The sequence below is a fragment of the Lagopus leucura genome, unplaced genomic scaffold (assembly GCF_019238085.1).
Source record: "Lagopus leucura isolate 7727_CA_CO unplaced genomic scaffold, USGS_WTPT01 Super-Scaffold_100037, whole genome shotgun sequence".
Classification (NCBI taxonomy): Eukaryota; Metazoa; Chordata; class Aves; order Galliformes; family Phasianidae; genus Lagopus; species Lagopus leucura.
Genome location: NW_024962286.1, coordinates 5,748,950 through 5,767,232, shown reverse-complemented (window position 1 = coordinate 5,767,232; position 18,283 = coordinate 5,748,950). Strand labels below are relative to the sequence as shown.

The 18,283-nt window shown below is 61.9% G+C and overlaps 1 protein-coding gene across 4 annotated transcripts; it reads right to left on the bottom strand.

The window, feature by feature from the left end:
* Positions 1 to 225: 225 nt before the first annotated feature.
* Positions 226 to 16,817, bottom strand: KCNAB2 (potassium voltage-gated channel subfamily A regulatory beta subunit 2). 4 transcript variants are annotated; one of them, XM_042883166.1, is made up of 16 exons: positions 16,588 to 16,817; positions 13,028 to 13,146; positions 12,776 to 12,817; positions 5,584 to 5,627; positions 5,395 to 5,432; positions 5,219 to 5,298; positions 4,190 to 4,234; positions 3,741 to 3,785; positions 3,624 to 3,667; positions 3,470 to 3,556; positions 1,590 to 1,675; positions 1,377 to 1,497; positions 1,047 to 1,141; positions 847 to 967; positions 689 to 777; positions 226 to 550 (listed from the first exon to the last, which is right to left on the bottom strand). In XM_042883166.1, the coding sequence occupies exons 2-16, from the start codon at positions 13,102 to 13,104 to the stop codon at positions 461 to 463; spliced, it is 1,104 nt and encodes a 367-aa protein (XP_042739100.1). In that variant the 5' UTR covers positions 13,105 to 13,146; positions 16,588 to 16,817; the 3' UTR covers positions 226 to 460. The 4 variants fall into 4 exon arrangements, with proteins under 4 accessions (XP_042739100.1, XP_042739102.1, XP_042739101.1 ...); XM_042883168.1 differs by lacking the exon at positions 12,776 to 12,817; XM_042883167.1 differs by lacking the exon at positions 16,588 to 16,817 and having other exon boundaries at positions 13,028 to 13,248.
* Positions 16,818 to 18,283: the final 1,466 nt, after the last annotated feature.

Sequence of the window (18,283 nt, the reverse complement as noted above, 5' to 3'; positions counted from 1 at the left end):
CGCTGATCCGGGCCAGCACCCAGCCCTGCGCACGTAACGCTCCCGCGGTGCTCTGAGCACAGCTGCACCCAACGGCCTCCTTGTCCGGAAACACAAAGTAAAGAAGAGAAGCAGCAGGGAGACGCATGCAACGGCTGCGGCCGCCGCCCAGGAAGGCCCCCGCCGGCTGAGTCCTCCGCACGGTGCCGGGACGCCCCCAGCAGCGCAGCGCAGAGCCTGGCCGTGCGCCCCGCGGCTCCGAGTCCAGGCGCGGGCGCGCGCTGCCCAGCACTCTCCCCGGCGGCGGCTTTCTTGCATTCAAAGTAAATGTTATGTAGTAAGCGTTATGTTCTCTTGCAGCGACGTTTGGAACGGTTTCTCTACACTCTTGGCGTGCTGTTCTTGATGCGGGCCGCGCTCTCCACTTTGCTTCATCCAAGCGTAAGCAAGCGATCGGGCGGCGGGGCGGCGTGCCGGGCGCCTAGGAGCGGTAGTCCTTCTTGCTGTAGGGTTTGTTGCCCAGGATGCTGTCGATCTCATGGACGATGGAAGACGACAGCTTGGGAAGGACCTGCACGGAGCGCAGCCGCAGCTGTGCGGGGTGCCCCGCCTCCCGCTCTGTGCCCGCCGCTCAGCATCGCCGCGCAGCGCTTTCGACTCATCCGCAACGCGTGGCAGCACCGCGCGGCCGTGCCGCTGCGCGTCTCACCTGTATGGCTCCGATGTTCTCCATCAGCTGGTCGGCGTTGGAGGCTCCCAGCAGCACGGAGCTGACGCCCTCGTTGCGCAGGCACCATGCTGGGGATGCGGAGTGCCGAGCTGAGCGGCGCCCGGCCGCTGCCCCCCACCGCCCCCCCACCCCCTTACCGATAGCGAGCTGTGGCAGCGTGCAGCCCAGGCGCTCGGCGATGGCTTGCAGCTCCTTCAGTTTAGCCTGCTGCCGCCGGCCCTCCTCACTCAGGATCTTGTCCTTCAGCCACTGGTACCCCTGGGGTGGGAGAGAGGTGAGTGGGGGGCTCTCTGGAGCCCTGAGACCCCCGCACCGCATATCTCTCCATGGTGCTCACCTTCAGTGATGCTCTTGAGTATGGAGGAATGCCGCCATCATACTTCCCTGAGACGATGCCGCACGCCAGCGGTGACCAGGTCATGGCACCGACACCTGGGGTGAGCAGAGCAGAGCAGGGAGTGACCTGGGAACCTTACAGGCTGCCTTCGGCCTGGGGCTGGGCAGCACTTGGGTGCAGTGGGCGACCTGGAGGGCAGGAGGGGCAGCAAGGAAACCAGCCTGGGGAGCTGGGATGAGGTAAGCAGGAGTGGAGGTGGCTGGGGCACACGGGGAGATGGAGGAGCAGCGGGTGAAGCCCTCAGGAGAAGGACCCGCGTGAAATGGATACCTATCTTGTGAAAGAGCTCAGGCAGCTGCACCTCCACCTTCTCCCGCTGGAACATGTGGTACTCAGCCTGCTCGCAGATCGGTGGGATCAGGTTGAACTGCCGTGCCACTGAGTACGCCTCCTGCAACCCGGATTGGCAACGTCAGCGCATGCTGCCCCGTCACCACGCGGCAGGGATTTGGGCTGTGGGACCCCGAGGGACGCGGCTCCTACCATGATCTCCATGGAGCTCCAGCGCGACGTGCCCCAGTACATGGCCATCCCCTGGTTGATGACGTGGGTCATGGCGCGCACCGTCTCTGCCGGAGGAAGGGAGAGCAGCAGGCGGGCGTTAGGGCACAGGGATGGGGCTGGGCCGTGCACATCTTGCAAGCAGTGTACATCCAAACGCCAAACGGGCAGGAGTTGGGTGTGGAAATTAAAACAAAAGGGAATGGAAATCGACCCGAGAGAGAGAGACTGCGTGGAAATGGCTTCTCCGCAATGAACGCATTTCCAGATCTATTGAAAACAGACCCAGGTCAAACCACACCGAAAGCATCACATAGAGGCGGGCAGAGGTCGGAGTGCTGAGATGAGGAGGGAGGGACAAAAAGGCGATGTATGGTCCTCTGGGAGCGGTGACAGTCAGGAGAGGGCACAGGAGGGCACTGAGGAAGGGATGCAATTGGGGACGTAGCGCTGCTCCCAGGTAACTGGGCTGGAGCTGCCTCCAGCTCATCCCAAAGTGCTCCACCACAGAAACGAGTCAAAACAGGGTTTAAAGATATACAAAAGAGAGCACCCTCCCCAAACCCGGCATTCTGTAGCTGTAGCCCATTCTGGGCTGTGCCATGGCCTGTGGGAATGGGGGTCCCCAGGGCTGCGCTGGCACACAGCACTTACAAATGCTGCAGGAGGGAAGCAGGTGGATGTTCCCACACCCTCTGGTACCAACCATCTGGAAGCACAGCTGCTGTGCCCAATGTGGCTCAGGACGGTAGGAAATGTGGAGCTGAGGGATTCGTTGCTCCATCCCAGAGCGATGCTGGGAGGAAGCGGTTGGGGGCTGCCACAACTTGAGGCGGCATCAGGCTGCTTCAAACCACGTGGGCTGGGTTGCAAGCCAAGATGCCATGCCAAGTGAAGGAAGCAAGGAGGAGAACATGGCCGAAGTTCGGTTTAACAACACCAGTGCGTTCAGCGACAGCTCAGCCAAGCACGAGCTTTGTGTCAACCAAAGGCTTCAGCAGCCAGACCTGGCAGCTCGGCGTGGGGCAGGAGGGGCCTGCATGGAGGGCGCCCCATCCTGCGTGCCAGCAGGGGACGCTGCGAGCGGCACAGGGGTACAGCTGGGTGCTGGGCTACACCGTGCCCTCGGGGCGCACTGCGTGGGGACAGACTGACAGCAAGAAGAGCTGCGTGCAGCAAGGACTGACGGCTTCACCTAAGCACTGCCCAGTGCCAGAGCAGCACCAGAAGCGCAATGCTGGAGCCATGCGGGGAAGGGGAGCGGATGGGATGGGAGCGCAGCTGTCAGCTTTGTTCCTTCACTTGCAAGATGTTCTGGGGACGGGGGCGTATTTTGGTTTGGCTGTTGCTGCTGTTTTCCTTTGCGCATTTTATGGAGAGGGTTATTGAGGGGGGAAGGAATCAAAATTAATGAAAAATGCAGGTTCTGTCTCATAAAATGCCACTGGGGTTCGGACTGCGGGTACGATGTACCTTCTATGATGAATGTTCTCGACTTGGAAGAACTAAATGGGTGCCCTGGTGATAAAAGAAAGATGTAGAGAGACCAGAGGTTACAGCCGCCGGTGTCACAGTGAAGGGCACAGCGGGGGACGGGGCCGCGCACCCCCAGCACCACGGCAGCCCCCGGCCGCGCTCCTGGCACGGGGCGAGGGATGGATGCTCAGAGAGCTTTAGCTGAAGGGGTTACGCTCTGTCATGGGAAACACACTTTCAGAGGAAAGCCTGCCACAAGAAGCATGGTTACAACCCACGGATGGCAATGGAATACGGCACACGGCATGCAGAAAACAGGGAAAGAAGGGACGTGGCCCTGGAGCCGTGGGTCGGACACCTCGGCACGGCCGCAGCGCAGCCCCCACCTTCCATGGGTGTGTTGGGGTCGGGCCGGTTGGCAAACACCACGTCCACGTAGTCCAGCTGCAGCCGCTCCAGCGACGCCTTCAGACCTGCAGCCATGCAGCACAGTCAGGGCAGCCCGCACTCCGCGCCGCACCCCGCACCCTGCAGCCATACCTTCAATGATGTGCTTCCGGGACAGACCCCGCTCCGTCTCTGCTCTGAAAGAAGAGAAGGGGCAGTGGGAGCCCGCTGCCGGCCGCAGCACTGCGGGGCAGGGCGGCTGCTACCTACTTTCCTCCCCAGAAGATCTTGGTGGTGATGACCAGGCTGGATCGTCTGCAGGGAGAAGGGCAGAGTCATAGAGCAGTAGGGTAAATAAGATGGAAAAGACCTCTAAAGCCCACCTAGGCCAACCATCAGCCTATCACCACCAAACCCACTCGCAGGAACATTAAGGTTGGAAAAGGGCTCTATGACCACCAAGTCCAACCCCAACCCATCCCACTGTGCCCACTGACCACATCCCCAGCTGCCACCTCTCCACGCTGCACACCTCTGGGGTTGGGGATTCCAGCACTTCCCCAGGCAGCTGTGCCAGTGCTCAGTCAATGCGTGAGCCCTGCGCCCCATGGGCTCTTCCTCCTCATTCCTCCCAGCCCACGAGCATCACAATCACCAGGGAAACCTGCTGCCTAAAAGTAAAGCAGTGTGGGATGCTGGACCTTGGCGGTGAGACCTACCTCCAGCCCTTCTTTTTGATGATGTTTCCCAGCACAACCTCAGCCCTGCAAGGAAAGGGAGACATAAGCCTTGAGCTCTTTAGGCTGGAGCAGGAATTAGGTCAGAGACGTGTCAGTAATGAGAAGTGACTGCGAGCAGCGTTGGGACACAGCGGGGAGCAAAGGACTCCAAAACAGCAGGAGCTGCTATTCTGAAGCAGCTGTGTGGGCCCACTCATCACACCGCTCGGCACCGGGGCCGCCCCCAGCCCAGCATCAGTGGGGCTGAGCAGAACTGGGTCAGCACACGCAGAGGCCACGGGCCGGGACGGAGCCCTCACCCCAGCAGGAGATGCTGTGGTGGGATGGAACGTTTGAGCAAATGTGAAATGACTTCCCAAAACGAGCGCGGAGAGGCGGAATGATTTAATTATTTCCACTCTCCAAACTTTCAAACCAACCTGCATGACAGCGGCTGTCCTCGGCGAGCAAACGGAGGGCAGCGTGCGGTGCGGGGATGGGAAGCGCCTATCAGTGCTCCTGGGGGGAACGTTCCTGCGTGCCGCAGGACAGCAGCCCTCCTTCCAAACCCTCTTTCAAATATTTAGGAACTGGAGAGCCTGCGAGCACGCTTGTGCAGAAGGGCTTTGAAGACTGAATGAGCACCTGGGAACCTCGGGAGTGTGGAAATGCAGAGCTGAGGGAGGGGGCTGTGTGGGGTCAGGGGGTGCCCAGCCTGGAGCAATCCTTGGGTGCTGGGGCTCCTCCTGCTCAGCACGTGGGACCAAGTGTGCAGAACGCGCCGTTCCTCCCCCAGCACAGGTTTCTGCGTAATGCAGGAGTGGGTTTAAAGGGAAAAAAAGAGGCTCTGCCATTGTGTCGATACCCACAGTGCTGCTCTGCCTGCTAAATATATCCCAGCCCACAGCTGCGAGGGGGCTCAGGATGTGTCCCAGAGCACCTCCAGCTGAGAACCGGAGGGATTTGGCCGTGCTGAGGAGGAGCAGGGCTGGCTAGGAAGGCTCCCCGCATGGTGCCAATGGTACTCACTTGCCGGCAGCGTAGACTTCTGCCGTGTCGAACAGATTAATGCCGTTGTCATACGCTAAAGTCATCAGCTGCTCGGCCATCTGCGGGGGGGAGAGGGGATGCCTGGGCATGGGGACACTGAGGGCTGCAGCCCCAGTGCACCCAGAGCTGCTGCTGAGGCTGTGTGCTGTCCTTACCTCGTCTGTGATCTGCCCTCCAAATGTCACCCATGTCCCTGCAGGGAGAGATGGCACGCAGTGAGCGCAGCGTGGCCGTGCTGCATCCCCAGCACCCCTACAGAGCGGGGACAGAGCCGACTTCTGTGGCTCTGAGCAGCGGCTGGGAGCGCGGTGCTGCTTGGGGTAGGATGGGGAGCGTGCACTCACCCAGGCCGAGGCAGGATACACGCAGCCCAGACTTGCCCAGATTTCTGAAAGATAGAGAGCCGTTAGAGCAGCAGCTGGACATCGCACCGTGCTCATTAACTCAGCTAATTGCACAGAGAACCCCTCTGGTGCTGTGCGGGAGGAAGGGTGGAACCCACTCAGGAGGGCACCAGTGCAGAGAAGGGCAGAGCACAGCAGCACTGAGCTCTGAGCCCTGAACTGTGGCTGGAGAAGTCAGGGTTGGATTTTATGGAACACGGAGAGGAGAGAAAGGGGAAAGAGTGGCTGGGAGCACCGAGCCCCAGCCCCGGTTGCTGCTCTACTTCTGCAACAGAAATAAACACGGAGCTGTCGTGAGCCAGAAGGCACCGGAGAGAATGAACCACAAAAAAAGGAGCGTGGATGCAGCTCCTTCCAGAGACAAGAACTGCTGCTCCAGAACACCAAGCAACGGGGGCTGCGTGAGGGCATGGGGCAGGAGGGGCAAGAGGGGCACCCAGTGTGGGCACAGGGCAGCAGCCACCCACGGGGACACGAGGACACAGGGAGCTGCAGCACTGCCCACAGAAACACAGCAGCCCTGCGTGATACCCCAAACTCAGCAGCGAAAAGTGGAGAACGTTCTTTTGGGAAGGAATCCAGGCTGGCAGGCGTCCTTTCCGCCTTTGCCACAGTGATTGATGGCGCATTTTTACAAATCACAAAGGTTCGAACAACAAGCTTTAAAATAAATAAAGTGTAGGTGAGCTGCTGCTGCCCGCCCGCGCGCGGCCGCGTCGCGTAGCAACGTGCCACGTCCCGTGCCCACAGCAGAGGGACCCATCCCTGGGGCGAGGGGACGGACCGCAGCAACGGTTATTAATTTCAGGCTGAGATTAATCAGGATGTTTTCCTTCTGCGCTGCTGCGTTATTGTCCAACATCTGGAAGACGTGGGTGCTACAGAGCAGATGCTCCATGTCTCGGCCCCATTTATTTTTAGCTGGCGTAGCAGAGGGGCAGAGGTTGTGGGCTCTCAGAGGGCAGAAACAGCGACATGGAGAGGAACAAACCCGAGCCAGGAGTGCAGCACTGGGGCAATGGGAGCTTCCCTGCTCACGGCTTCCTGCATGCAAGCCTATGGGTTTCTCACTTGCAGCAACACAGGGATGGAATGAGCATCCCCTGTGTGGTGCACAGCCCTCCAAGTATCACTCTGAGCAGAGTTTGTGTGGAGCAGAGTGAGGACATTTGGAGAGCTCGGTGGCCCTGCTGCAATGCCATCGCCGCCACCTCCAGGGGCTGCCCTGGGGGACCCCAGAGGGGTGGCCCAAGGAAAGAGGAGCAGGGCAGAGCAGAGAGCAGCACGCCGAGTGCTGAGGACGCACGGCTTGTAGGATGGTTGACCCGGCTAATGGGGATGCTAACAGGGGCTGATGGCTGATCTCGCCCCAGCAACACGCCTCCCTGCTGCACTTTGCAGCTCAGCACCGTTCTGCTGGCCTGGAGCCTCTGCCATCCACTGCTGCAGCGTTCCCTCATCTGCCCAGTGCCAGGCGCCCCGTGTGCACGCTGTGCTTCATCCCAAACCCACGCACTGAGGGCTGAGCCCTCACCCTGAGCTCCGGGGGTTCTGGCAGCGCTGCACAGCCCCGATGCCATCACAGCCCATGGATGGCTGCACCGCAGAGCCCCTACATCCCCTACAGCTGCTGCTCCCACAGCACCCACACCGCGGTCCTCCTGAGCCCCACAGCGCGATGTGGGAGCGCTTTGCCTCCTCCTGTCCCACTGCTTCATGCTAAAACCACACCGAGAAGGGAGAGAGCAAACTGCAAAGAAGGGAAGGAAGGTGAGCAAAGCGCACAGAGAGCAGAGCAGCACTTGTAGCACTGAGAAACCCACAGCCAGGAGGGGAGAGGGGGTCTGGGAAGAGCGCGGCACAGCCCGGAACCCCCTCCTCACAAATCTGGGGGGCATCCAACGCACCCAAACAGGCAGCAGAACCCCAAACACAGCACGTCCTCCCCTACCTGTACTTCATGCCCGGCTGTTTGATGCTGGACTCGCTGGACGACGGTGCGTTCTGCACCGAGAGCTGCCCCAGGCTCCGGGCCACCATGGCCACCGCCCGGAATTTGCTGCGCGTGCCGAGGCTGGGGCTGCTGGCATTCTGCCTGTTCAGCCGGTCCTCCGCGCTCCGGCTCTTGATGCTGTGCTCGGAGCACACAAAGGAGACCTGCATGGTGCCCCGCTGTCGGGCTGCGGGTTCGCTCCTCCCCGGGGCTCAGCCCCACGCTCCTCCCGGTGCGGCGCGGCGGGGGCCGGGGCTGGCGGGGCTGGCGGGGAGGGCTTCCCCCAGACGCGCGGCTCCGGAGGTGCGGGGGAGCGCCGGCGCTCGCCTGCCCGAGGCTGAAGGCAAACTTCGAGTCCTGCGTACCTCTGACGCCTCCGGCGGCGCCGCGTCCCTACGCCCAGGCTGTTCCCGGACGGCGGACGCGTGGTCCCCGTAAGGTCGGTGCCCGGGGCGGGGGCACCGAGGGCACCGCGCGCCCACGGCCTCCCGGCATCGCCCGTGACCCTCCCGCGGCCGCGGAGGCGGCAGCAGCCTAAATTTAGACGGCCAACTCCGCGCGGCAGAGCCCTCCTCCTAACGTCGGCGGAGCATCACTCAGCCAACATGACGGCTGCGGGGCTGGGGGAGCGGCACGGCTTAGCGCGGCTCCGGGCCATCAATATTTGATGAGTTTTAGGAAGCAAACAAACAACGGCGGGGCAGGTGGGGAGGCAGAGCGCGACCGCTCCCCCCGTTCCGTGCTGGGGAGCCGCGCACCCCCGCTATGTCCGCAGCGCGGGCACCGCCAGCGCCCCCGGGGTCGGAAGCCCGGTGGGTTTGAAGCTGGAGCCGCTTTGAGCCGCGCCCCGAGCGCCTCTTCCCCGAAACTTCCCCAGACGAGAGCTACGGCAATTAAGTGAAACCCAAACCCGGTGTCTCCTCTGAAGGACGGAGCCGCGGCGGTGCCGATGGCCGCTCGGCTCCGGGCTGTGCGCAGCAGCTGCCCGTCGCCCCCGGTGATGCAGGCGGCTCCAGTGGTCGGGAAGTAATGGGCCGAGCGGGAGGGATCGCCCAGGCGGCCACAGACTGCGCTGATTCCTACAGCGGAGAGAAGCGGCGCGGGGCCGTGGGTCGGTCTGGGGGGTGCGCGGGGGATTACATAAACTCGGCCTCAGGCGCAATGAGAAAATTGGTGATCTGCTCGGGTTTCCCCCTGCCTCCAAGCTGCTCCGCTCGGGCAGCGGGGATGGGTGATGTGGACCCAGGGAAGCCTGCACCCGTTGCGGCAGCGCGGCTGCATCCCCAGCAAAGAGCATCACTGCTGCCTCCCACGGGCACGAAATCACGGTCGTTTTTGCAGCCCCCCCTCCCCCAGCCCCGTGTTAATCTGCCCGCAGCCTGAGCCCAGATTAAGACTCCCACCAGCAGCTTTTGCTCAAAGGAACAGCTGGAGATCTGTGGGGCAGCCCCACCGGGCCCCACCGGACCTCCCAGCCCCTGCACCGGGCCTAAGGCGAGGGGCTGCCCGAGGGCTGTGCCCTCACGCGCCTCACTCCATCAATAAATAACCACTGCATGAATACTGAATGAGCCATTCCACGGTGTAAATGTTACCTCTGCTTATTCTGAAGCGGAAGCTCCCGCTGCCCTCTCTTCCACGGGAGCTGCTTTCCTCCTTTCCCCCCAGCAGCATCATGAAAGCTGAGACACCGACGCAGCGCTCACCGCCCTCACCTCCATGCAACATTAATGGCACCCTGCTGGCCCTGTGCTTGCAGGCGCTGTGCGCTCCGTGGGACATTGGCTCAGCTCTGTCCCCTGCCCTGTGCTCTGGTGCTGCATTTCCCAGCTGGGGGGGGGTTGCAGCATGTGCACCATGCATTGGCACTCACCAATTCTGCGCCAGCGCTGGAGTTAAAGTGAAGAAAAGACAAGAGCATTGAACTGCGCCTACAAGAAAGCACTGCTTTGCTCCAGCCTCTCCTGCACACATGTGCTGGGCAGCACAGCACAGCGCTGGGCACACGTGGAGCATGCTGCCACATCCCCTGCCCCAGTGCCACCCTGCTCCTGTACTGTACAATCAACAGATATACCATCAGCAGAGTGGCGTGGTTAGGATGGCATTTTGCAGGTTGTATAACTAGAAAGGGGAAAGAGATGATCAAAAATGAATGAAATGCCCATCCGTGTCCCCACAGAGAAAACTCCACAGGAAGCGATCTCCAGAGAGAGATCCTTCCCTGCTGGCTGTCAGCCCTTCAGTGGGGACTGGGAGAGGTTTGGAACCACTGCCTTCACTCAGTGCTCGCCTCAGCTGATCAGTCAGTGGCTCAGGCCATGATTCACCAGTTCGGAGAGTGCCGGGGGACGCCTGGCCACGGCCCTTACCTGTACTTCATGCCTGTGGCGCGCGCCGTGCAGCCGTCCAGCGAGAGCCCGTGTGTCCGCAGGAACTCCTCCAACGTCTTGGCCTGTGCCGCCGCACGCACGTCCCGCAGCCGCCGCAGCTCCAGAGCATCCGTGCGGCGCGGCGGCTGCAGCCCCCAGTCGGCGTGGTGCCGGCTGGCCACGCTGCGCAGGCTCTCGCTGTACGTCATGGACAGCATTCTGCTGCCTGAGCGCGGGGGCTGCGGGGCGGGCGGCGGAGCTCAGCGGGCGGTGGGGACACCCGGTTGTCCCCGGACCCCGCAGCGCTGCGCGTGGCATGGGGATGGCGAGAGAACCCGGCCATGGGCAGCACAACGACCGGCCGAAGCGGGAAAGCCAGGGTGCCAAAGGAACGGGACATGCGGCGCAGCAGCGGGGAAGGGAAGGTGGCACACGGCACGGGCACAGGTGTGAGGCTCCGGTGCCTTCTGCCTTGGTGGTTGCTGTGTGCCACGTGCCAGTTACATGGGGACCCACGAGGACGCGTCCTGGCAGTGGAGGGCGCATGGCTGCCCGTGTCAGGGTGCTGCAGTCCGTGCCACCAGCCAACACCGCAGCACTGACAGCGCGCTGCGACCTCACCGCAGTGGCACCAAAGAGGTGGCACTGATTTTCCCCTGTTGCTCTCCCTGGGACTCCCACTGCACTCAGTGCCTGCAGAGAGCAGCCGGCGCCTGGGAGCTCCGTGCGGCCCCATAGTGGCGATGGGCGCAGAGCAGAGCCTGCCTGCACCCCACTGCCTTGGGGCATTCTTTCCTTTTCCCATGAAGTTCAGTTTTACAGCAGTTCTATGGTACAAAGTGTGCTTTTGTACTCAAGTATGACCTCAAGAAAAAAGCAAGAATGGGAAAGAAAGAGCTTTAGCTTCAAGGAATTACCAAAAACCCCAGGGAGCTCCTGCGATAAACAGTGCTTTTTGAAAACGCTCTGGAGCTCCTCATGCACAGGAAAGCAACCCAGCGTGTTCCTAAAGTGCAGGGAAATGCAAAAAGAGGATCCCCTACCTGAGGTCAAAGCCACAAGGCGCTGAGCACAGCACTCCCTGGGTGCCCCCACATCTCTGCAGCGGGGCCGTAGGGCTGAAAGCAAAACGCCCCGACCTCCGGCACCCCCCAGATCTGCAGTGCCGGCACTGAGCCCTCCTCTGTGACTGACGGATCTCACACACAACCCCACTGGCTGCCCCTCACTGTGCAACCAGAGGAGTGCAAAGCGCTGCTTCTCTGCCTTCATCTCACTGCAATTAAATTAAAGCGGCGGTCAGAGTCAGAGGGGGACGATCGGAGCAGCGAGGCGGTAATTAATGGCGTGCCCTGCACTGACACCTCTGTGATTTCTGGCTGAGCAACAACACCATGCGGCGGGGAGAGCACCGGGCGCACCCACAGGCACTTATTAGCACAAACTTTCTGCAAACCAAAGAGCGAGAAGCAACGGCTCAGCCCAGGGCTGGGGAAGCTGCCGAAGGCGGGCAGTGATGTGCGGCGGTGCAAAGCATCCATGCTGGGCTCCGTGTGCTGCCATCACCCCGTGCTCCCATCCCAACCCACGGGGCCCCAGCGCCACGCGGAGGAGTGAGGTGCGATGCGCTGCCTCTGTCCCAGCCCACAGCCCGGGGTGTCACAACCTGCAACAACAACTGCAACAACGAGAAGCCCAAACGAAGCCCTCCCCAGCCAAGCAGCTCAACGTTACATTGCAGCCCCAGGCAGGGAATGCAGCCCCACTCGCAGCCCCGAGTGCCGCCCTGGCGCCTCGGACTCACCCGGCTTCTGGGGTTCCTGCTCATTAAAAAGGAAAGCTCTGGCTGTTAGGGTTCCCTCAGACAGCTTTAAGGGAGGCACAGCTGTGGTTTTTTTCATGGAGGGGAGTGTCGGCGCACAGCATCCAAAGCAATTGGTGAACACAAGTCCCCCCAGAGTCAAGTTTTTGAGCGGCGCTCCATTAGCCCTATTAGGGTATTTTCTTCCTAGCGAACAGGAGCTCAATTATTCATGACTTCTTCGCTAAAAGCCTGTGGATGTGCAGCTGCTTTATGAACGCTGGCATCGTTTCCTCCGCCCGGAGCCGACCCTCACCGGCGGCTGCGGCGCGGCGCCTTGCGGTGCCATGGGCTGAGCCATCCATCCACGGAACACAGCCCTCCCTGCAGTGCCAGGACTGAAATGCAAGCACCTCTGGGTGGACACGCATCTCCTGAGCACACGTTTGTCCCCCTCTCGCCACCCTCACGCCGTCCACGCGCTGTGTTTGGGGACACAGACTCAGTGCATCGCTCCTCGTGCCGCTGTGGGCCATCCTCATACCCCACAGCGCCCTGCTGGCACGCTGCAGGGGAAAAGTGCCTTTTTAATTTTAGGCAGTAAAAGGTTGGGTAAAAAAAAAAGCTATCTGTGGTCTTAGGTATCAGTTAATGACATTTCTCTTAATGCAAGGAGCAGATGAGAGGGCTGGATGGGTGCCCGGAGCACCCCCTGGGAATGGCTAACAGCCCGGGCTGCTCTCCACACAGCACCAGCCCCACATCCCGGCCCTCCCAGTGCTCCCCATGCCCCAGCCAGGTCCTTCGGCGTGCAGCTGCCCACGGCAGAGCCGGCATACACAGATGTGGGCGCCCCGGCCCAGCAGAGCCCTCAGACGGGACCTCAGCACAAGCAGGGGTTGCCCCACTGGGGGCCATCTGTGCTTCCCAGAGGCGTTTTTAGGGAGAAGTAAAGGACGCGGTTACCTGTAGAACTGGAGCTGGCGCTTGGGGCTCCCATACCTCGCGCTTCCGACAGCAAGGAAGGAGGAGAGAGAAGAAAGATGCCACAAAGCGCGTTAGCAGAGTGGGGAGCGTGGCAGCACCGCGCAGCCGAGCCGGGACAGGTCGCTGCCAAACCCACGAGCGCTGCGCGGCGTACCGGCAGGGATCAGCTCTTCTAACACGGGGTGCTGGCACCCAGGGGCTGCCCGGGGCTCCGCTCACATGGCTGCTCACCTGTAGATCATGCCGGGGGAGCCCGTCTGCCTCAGCGAGAGTCGTGCCGGGGAGTCTGTGGTGGATTCCGGATACATGGAGCCAGCCTCGCCAAGCTCGCCCCGCGCGCTGCCTCACCCCTGCAAAAAGAGGAAGCCGGGTTGAATCAGCAGAGAGTTGGAGTGTGAGAGTGACGGCGCTTCCTGCTGTGGGCCGGATGGGTGTGCGGTGTGGTGCGGGCATGGCACAGCTCTGCCATCCCGTGTGGGATCCGGCACGGCCACCAGACCATCACAGCTCTGCTTGCCCCATGGCTCCCCACAGCCCATCCCACGCCACCAGCCCTCATTATGGGCTCACAAACTCCTGCCACTTGATGGAAGGCAGAGCTGCCACATTGCAGCTGGTGCAGACAGCAGGACCAGCTGAGTGTGTGCTTGGGTGCCGTGCGGATGCTGTGCCCAGCCTGGCCCGTGGTTGCGCTGCTGGGTGCAGAGTGGGGCTCCCCGCTGCCTGTGCCTGCATTGCTTCCTGCCCTGCGCCCGCCCTGCTGCCCTAAGTGCGCTCTTGCGACACAGCAGGAAGCAGTGAAGAAATTCAGGGCCTACAAAATTCAACATTTTGCTGATGGGAGGAAAAAAAATCTCCAACACGACGCTACAGCATCCCCCGGAGGCTCCCCCTGCAGGCTGTGCGTTATTCCCACCCGCACCAATCCCCGCGGCTGTTCTGCAGCCTTCACGCTATTGTACTGGGAGGGGAGGGGGAGGAGGAATGCGGGAGGGGAAGGGCGGGATTTTAATCTTTCAAATTCAAATGATCCTTCCATAAGCGCACGGCACCGAATCTTCCGCGCTGCAGACGGCGAGCTGCTTTCTGCCCTGGATTTGAGGCGAGATATTTCCGTGCCGCTTCTCCAGCGGATGCACAGCCCGGCGTGGCACGCATGCATCCCGCTGCATCCCTTGCAGCCCGCACGGCCCAATGGCAGCGGCTGCGGCAGCGCGGCCGTCCCCGCGCTGCAACCCTGCAGCAAACCCTGCGCAGAGCGGCAGCGGCCCCGCGGCCCCTTCATCTGCTCCCGGCTGCAGCCGCAGCGCCTCGCACGAGAAGGAACGGGGTCACTGCAGCTCACGGCAAGGACGGGTTCGGCTGCTGAATGCCGGGAGACAGCTGCTCTCTGCCGCACCGCTCCCCGCAGCGACGCGACCCGCGCTGCTGCAGTGTCACCCGGATGCGCGATGCTGCCAAGCGCCGCAACCCCATCCCGGCCCCTGGGGGGTGCCTGGGAGTCCGCATCACTCCTGCAGCACGAGCACCTTCCCCCCCGGGGCTCAGCAGCCCCACGGGCAGGGCTGGATGGAAGGTCCCCGAACGCTGCAGGGCGTCCCTGTGAGGGGGCAGCGCGGGCAGCAGCAGCGTTGCTCCTGCAACAGAACCTTGCATGCACAGCACCTCCCACCGCACGCTAATGCTCCTGCACCGCGCTTCACACCCTCCCCAGGGGAGTGAACAGGAAGCAAAACGCTGAGGCTGAGGGGAGCTGCATGCAATGTGGGGCACCTGCAGGGGACGGACCTGCACTGAGCCACAGCCGGGCATGGACTGAGCTGTGCCTGCATGAGCAGGAGCGTGGGAGAGGCCAGAAAATGAAGGCACAGCACAGCAGTGGCTCATTTGTTCTGCATAACTGTGGCAGTGCCAGCCCTGCATTCCACAGTGGGCTGGCTGTGGGCAGCCCGGGATACACCCGGCCCTGTTTGTGGCAGTGCAGAGCAGTGACCACTCTCAGGGGGACCTGCTGGTGCCACCGAGATGCAGAAGGGGGTGGGAAGCCCACAGAATGCCTTCTTCTAGCATGGAGCAATGGCTCCTGTCCCGGCTGCAAAGGAAAGCAGTGTGCCATGGGGCAGCTGGCACAGTGCAGGGCAGCACTGGAGAGCCAGAACCAGTGGCGACCATCCAGAAGCTCAGAGCCAACATCCCTGGCCCCGCACTGCTGGCAATTTCCCTGCTGGAGGCTGAGATGATGCCTTCAGCTTCAGTTTCATCAGGGCAAAACTCACAGAGAGGCCCCAGCTGCACTGATTTCTGCAGGGTGGTGCACGGAAACAGAAGTGTTTTCTTCTGTGGGGTACTGGGAATAAAGGTGTGGGATGTGCTCAGGACCTGGGGACAAGGGCTGCCCTAAATGCTCCCATCCCCATCCTCATCACAATGATGGTTTAGGAGAGCCACTGGGATGCTGGAAGGATTGATGGCTAATAAGGCCCGGAGCAGAGGCTCTGTCTGATGCATTGCTTGAAGGAGGCTTTAAGACTCATTCATTAATGTTAATTGCTGAGATCCAATGGCATGGTTTTATCCTGGTCTCCACAAGATGTAGTACGAATATGGGAACATGCTGGCAGAGATCAGGCAGGCAGCACCTACCCAATGGATGAAGTGATGCCAAAAAACCAAAGTGAGAACCCATGCCTGTTTCTTGGCCAGGAAGAATCCTTTGGGTAGAGCCACCACGTGAGGCTCACGTGCCCCAGCCAGCCCCAGGCACAGGGGCTGCTTCCAGTGGCAGACCTGGCACCATGCTGTTGGATGTCCCCACAGGATAGCACCGGCTTTGGGTGGCTGCTACATGGGAAACATCATGGGCACAAATGTCCTACTGAGTCCCAGCAGGACTGGATTTACGCTCGCTCCTTCCCATGCCCTGTGTGGCTGTCATTGCCATGGCTGGGGCACAGCAGAGCCCGGGCTGAGTGGAGAGGAAAGGATGGAGGGGCAGTGGGACCCCCCCCGGGCACCCAGCCCCTGCCCAGCTCCCGGCCCTTCACATAATGATGTGGGTGAGACCACACAGAGCCTCTCCTCACTCAAGGTGCCCGTTCTGAGACTGCTAATTTTTTTCCCCTGGATCTGGTAAACAGCATCCTCAGCGAATTCTCCCCCAAACATGCTATGGAAAGATGAGTTAAGGACGATTACTCATTGCCCTGCTATGACTTGCAAATGCTTCACATATCCTCTGCATCCCTGGGTCCCTGTATGCCGGGTCCCCATGTCCCCGTGTCCCTGCCCGCAGCAGTACCTGCAGGGCTGCAGGCAGCACTCGTGTCCCCGCAGGTCCCCGCAGAGCCGGGCCAGCCGCAGCCACACCGCAGCTCCCTGCAGCAGCTCGGGCGTGCAGGTATGGCATAAGCCATTCATTGTAACGCCAGGAGACCCGCCCGGCAGGGACTGAGCTGCAACACGTGAGGCTGCCTGCTCTTCCCGTGCACTCCGAAACAGCACCGCTCAGCTCCCGGCGTGACAAACCCCACAATCGCATGTGGGCCCACGGCGGGCCATCGTTCCTTTTCACATCCGCGCTATGTGAGCAGCCAAGTAACGCTGCACCCCAACACCCGCGGCGTGCAGCCCTGCGGGGACTCACTGCATCCATCTGGGCTGGATGCGGCACTGCACCTGCGGGCGAGGCACAAACAGCCGCACCGCACCGCACCGACCCAGCTCCATCGCACCGCACCGCACCGACCCGGCCCCACCGCACCGCACCGCACGACCCCGCGGCGCGCACCCACCTCTCCTCCGCGGCGTCTGGGCACTCAGAGCCAGCCCTCCCCGAAAGTTTTTCCTCCTCGGCGATGAAGATGCACGGTCGGGAGGGAAAAAAAAAAACCAACAAGGAAGAACCACAGAACCGAGACGTAAATCAGCTGACGGCGGCGAGATGGAGGCTCTGCAGATCTGGGAGCGCGGAGCCAGGTGCCGGTCCGCAGCGAGCGCCGAGCAGGGCGCGTTTACCCCATTCCTCCGCGCCCCAACGCGGTGCTGGTGAGGGGGGGGGGGGGGGGGGGGGGCGGCCCCGCCGCTCGGATCGGCGCTCCCGCACCGCCGCCGCCGGAACCGCGCAGTGCGGGCGTGCGCAGCGCAGCACCGTGCGGGACAAAGGGCTGCGGGGGGGTGGGGGGAGCGTCTTCCGACCGCGCCGGTGCCGCTCTGAAGGAATAGAGAATAGGGCAGCGCGGGGATGGGGCAGGGCTGCGCGGAGCGGGGCGGAGGTGCCGGCACCGCAGCCGTGAGATCCGAGGAGAGAACAGGACGGGCACCGGCTTGGTGTCCTCAGCGCTGCTCCAGAGGAGCGGACAGAGCCAGGACGATGTGCCGGCACCCAGCGCCGCCGCCAGAATCCCACCGGGTTCAGCTGAGCTCGAGGCGCAGCACCGCATCTCGGGACCCCACGACGCCGGGTCACCTCCGTGCCACCCCGCGTGGCACCGGGACCGAGGGCTGCTTCAGCCCCGAGCCTTCCTCCTGGCACCAGCACACAACGCGTGCCTCTGTCTTTGCACCAAGAGCTCCCGGTGAGCGCTAAGAGGTGCCCCGCTGGCAGTGGTTGCTGCTTTTTAATTAATTGGCTTTTGCTTTTTTTTCCGTCTTGCAGAGCTCCTCCCCAAAATGTGTGCTTTGGAGGTGAAGGGGAAACATCTGCATAAGCCCGGCACTATTACAGTAGAGCTGACCCTGCCCAGGTTTAGCAGCAGAACCAGAGGCCAGGAGAGCAACAACGACTGCTGCTTCAGAAGCGTGCAGCTCGCGATTGGCATTGGGATGGGAAAGCAGGAACCCACTCTGTGCCGCACGCAGGACATGGGGTGGCAGCTTGGAAAAACAAGGAAAGGCATCTGCCTCAGGAGTCCCAAAATAGCCCCAAATTCAGCCTTGTTGTGCCTGTAATCACACTCGGATGGGGAAAAGCCAACGGGGCTCTGTGCGCAGCCGCGGCCCCAGCAGTGCCACGCCGCCGGGACTGATGGCACCGCAGTCAGCACTGCCAGAAAATCGTCCTCTGTTCTGCAAACCCAGCTTGCGGGCGTGCTGCCCGGCACAGGGAAACACGAGGAGAAGCCAATGCCGAGATTTACAGGGAGCACCAAACGCGGAGAGCCCCTCACCGCGCCGCAGCACTCCTGGCACGGCAGGAAACCGCGCGCGGCCCTTCCAGACGCGGTGTTGCACTTTGCTCTGCGCCACGGGCTGCACACGGGGCAGGGGCGCAGCGCGGGGCTCGGGCACGGCTCAGCGCTCCCCTCCTTGGGCAGGATGAAACACCAAAGGAAACCCACGGCTCTCGTGCATCTCCACGTGCGGCGGCGAGCAGCGGCGTTCTTGTGAGCCGGCGGGGGAATCGCCGCATATATATGCATGTGTAATTCCTCGGCAATATGCGCACTTGCTACACACGCGGATTTCAGCTGTTTTGGCGCTCGCCCACGG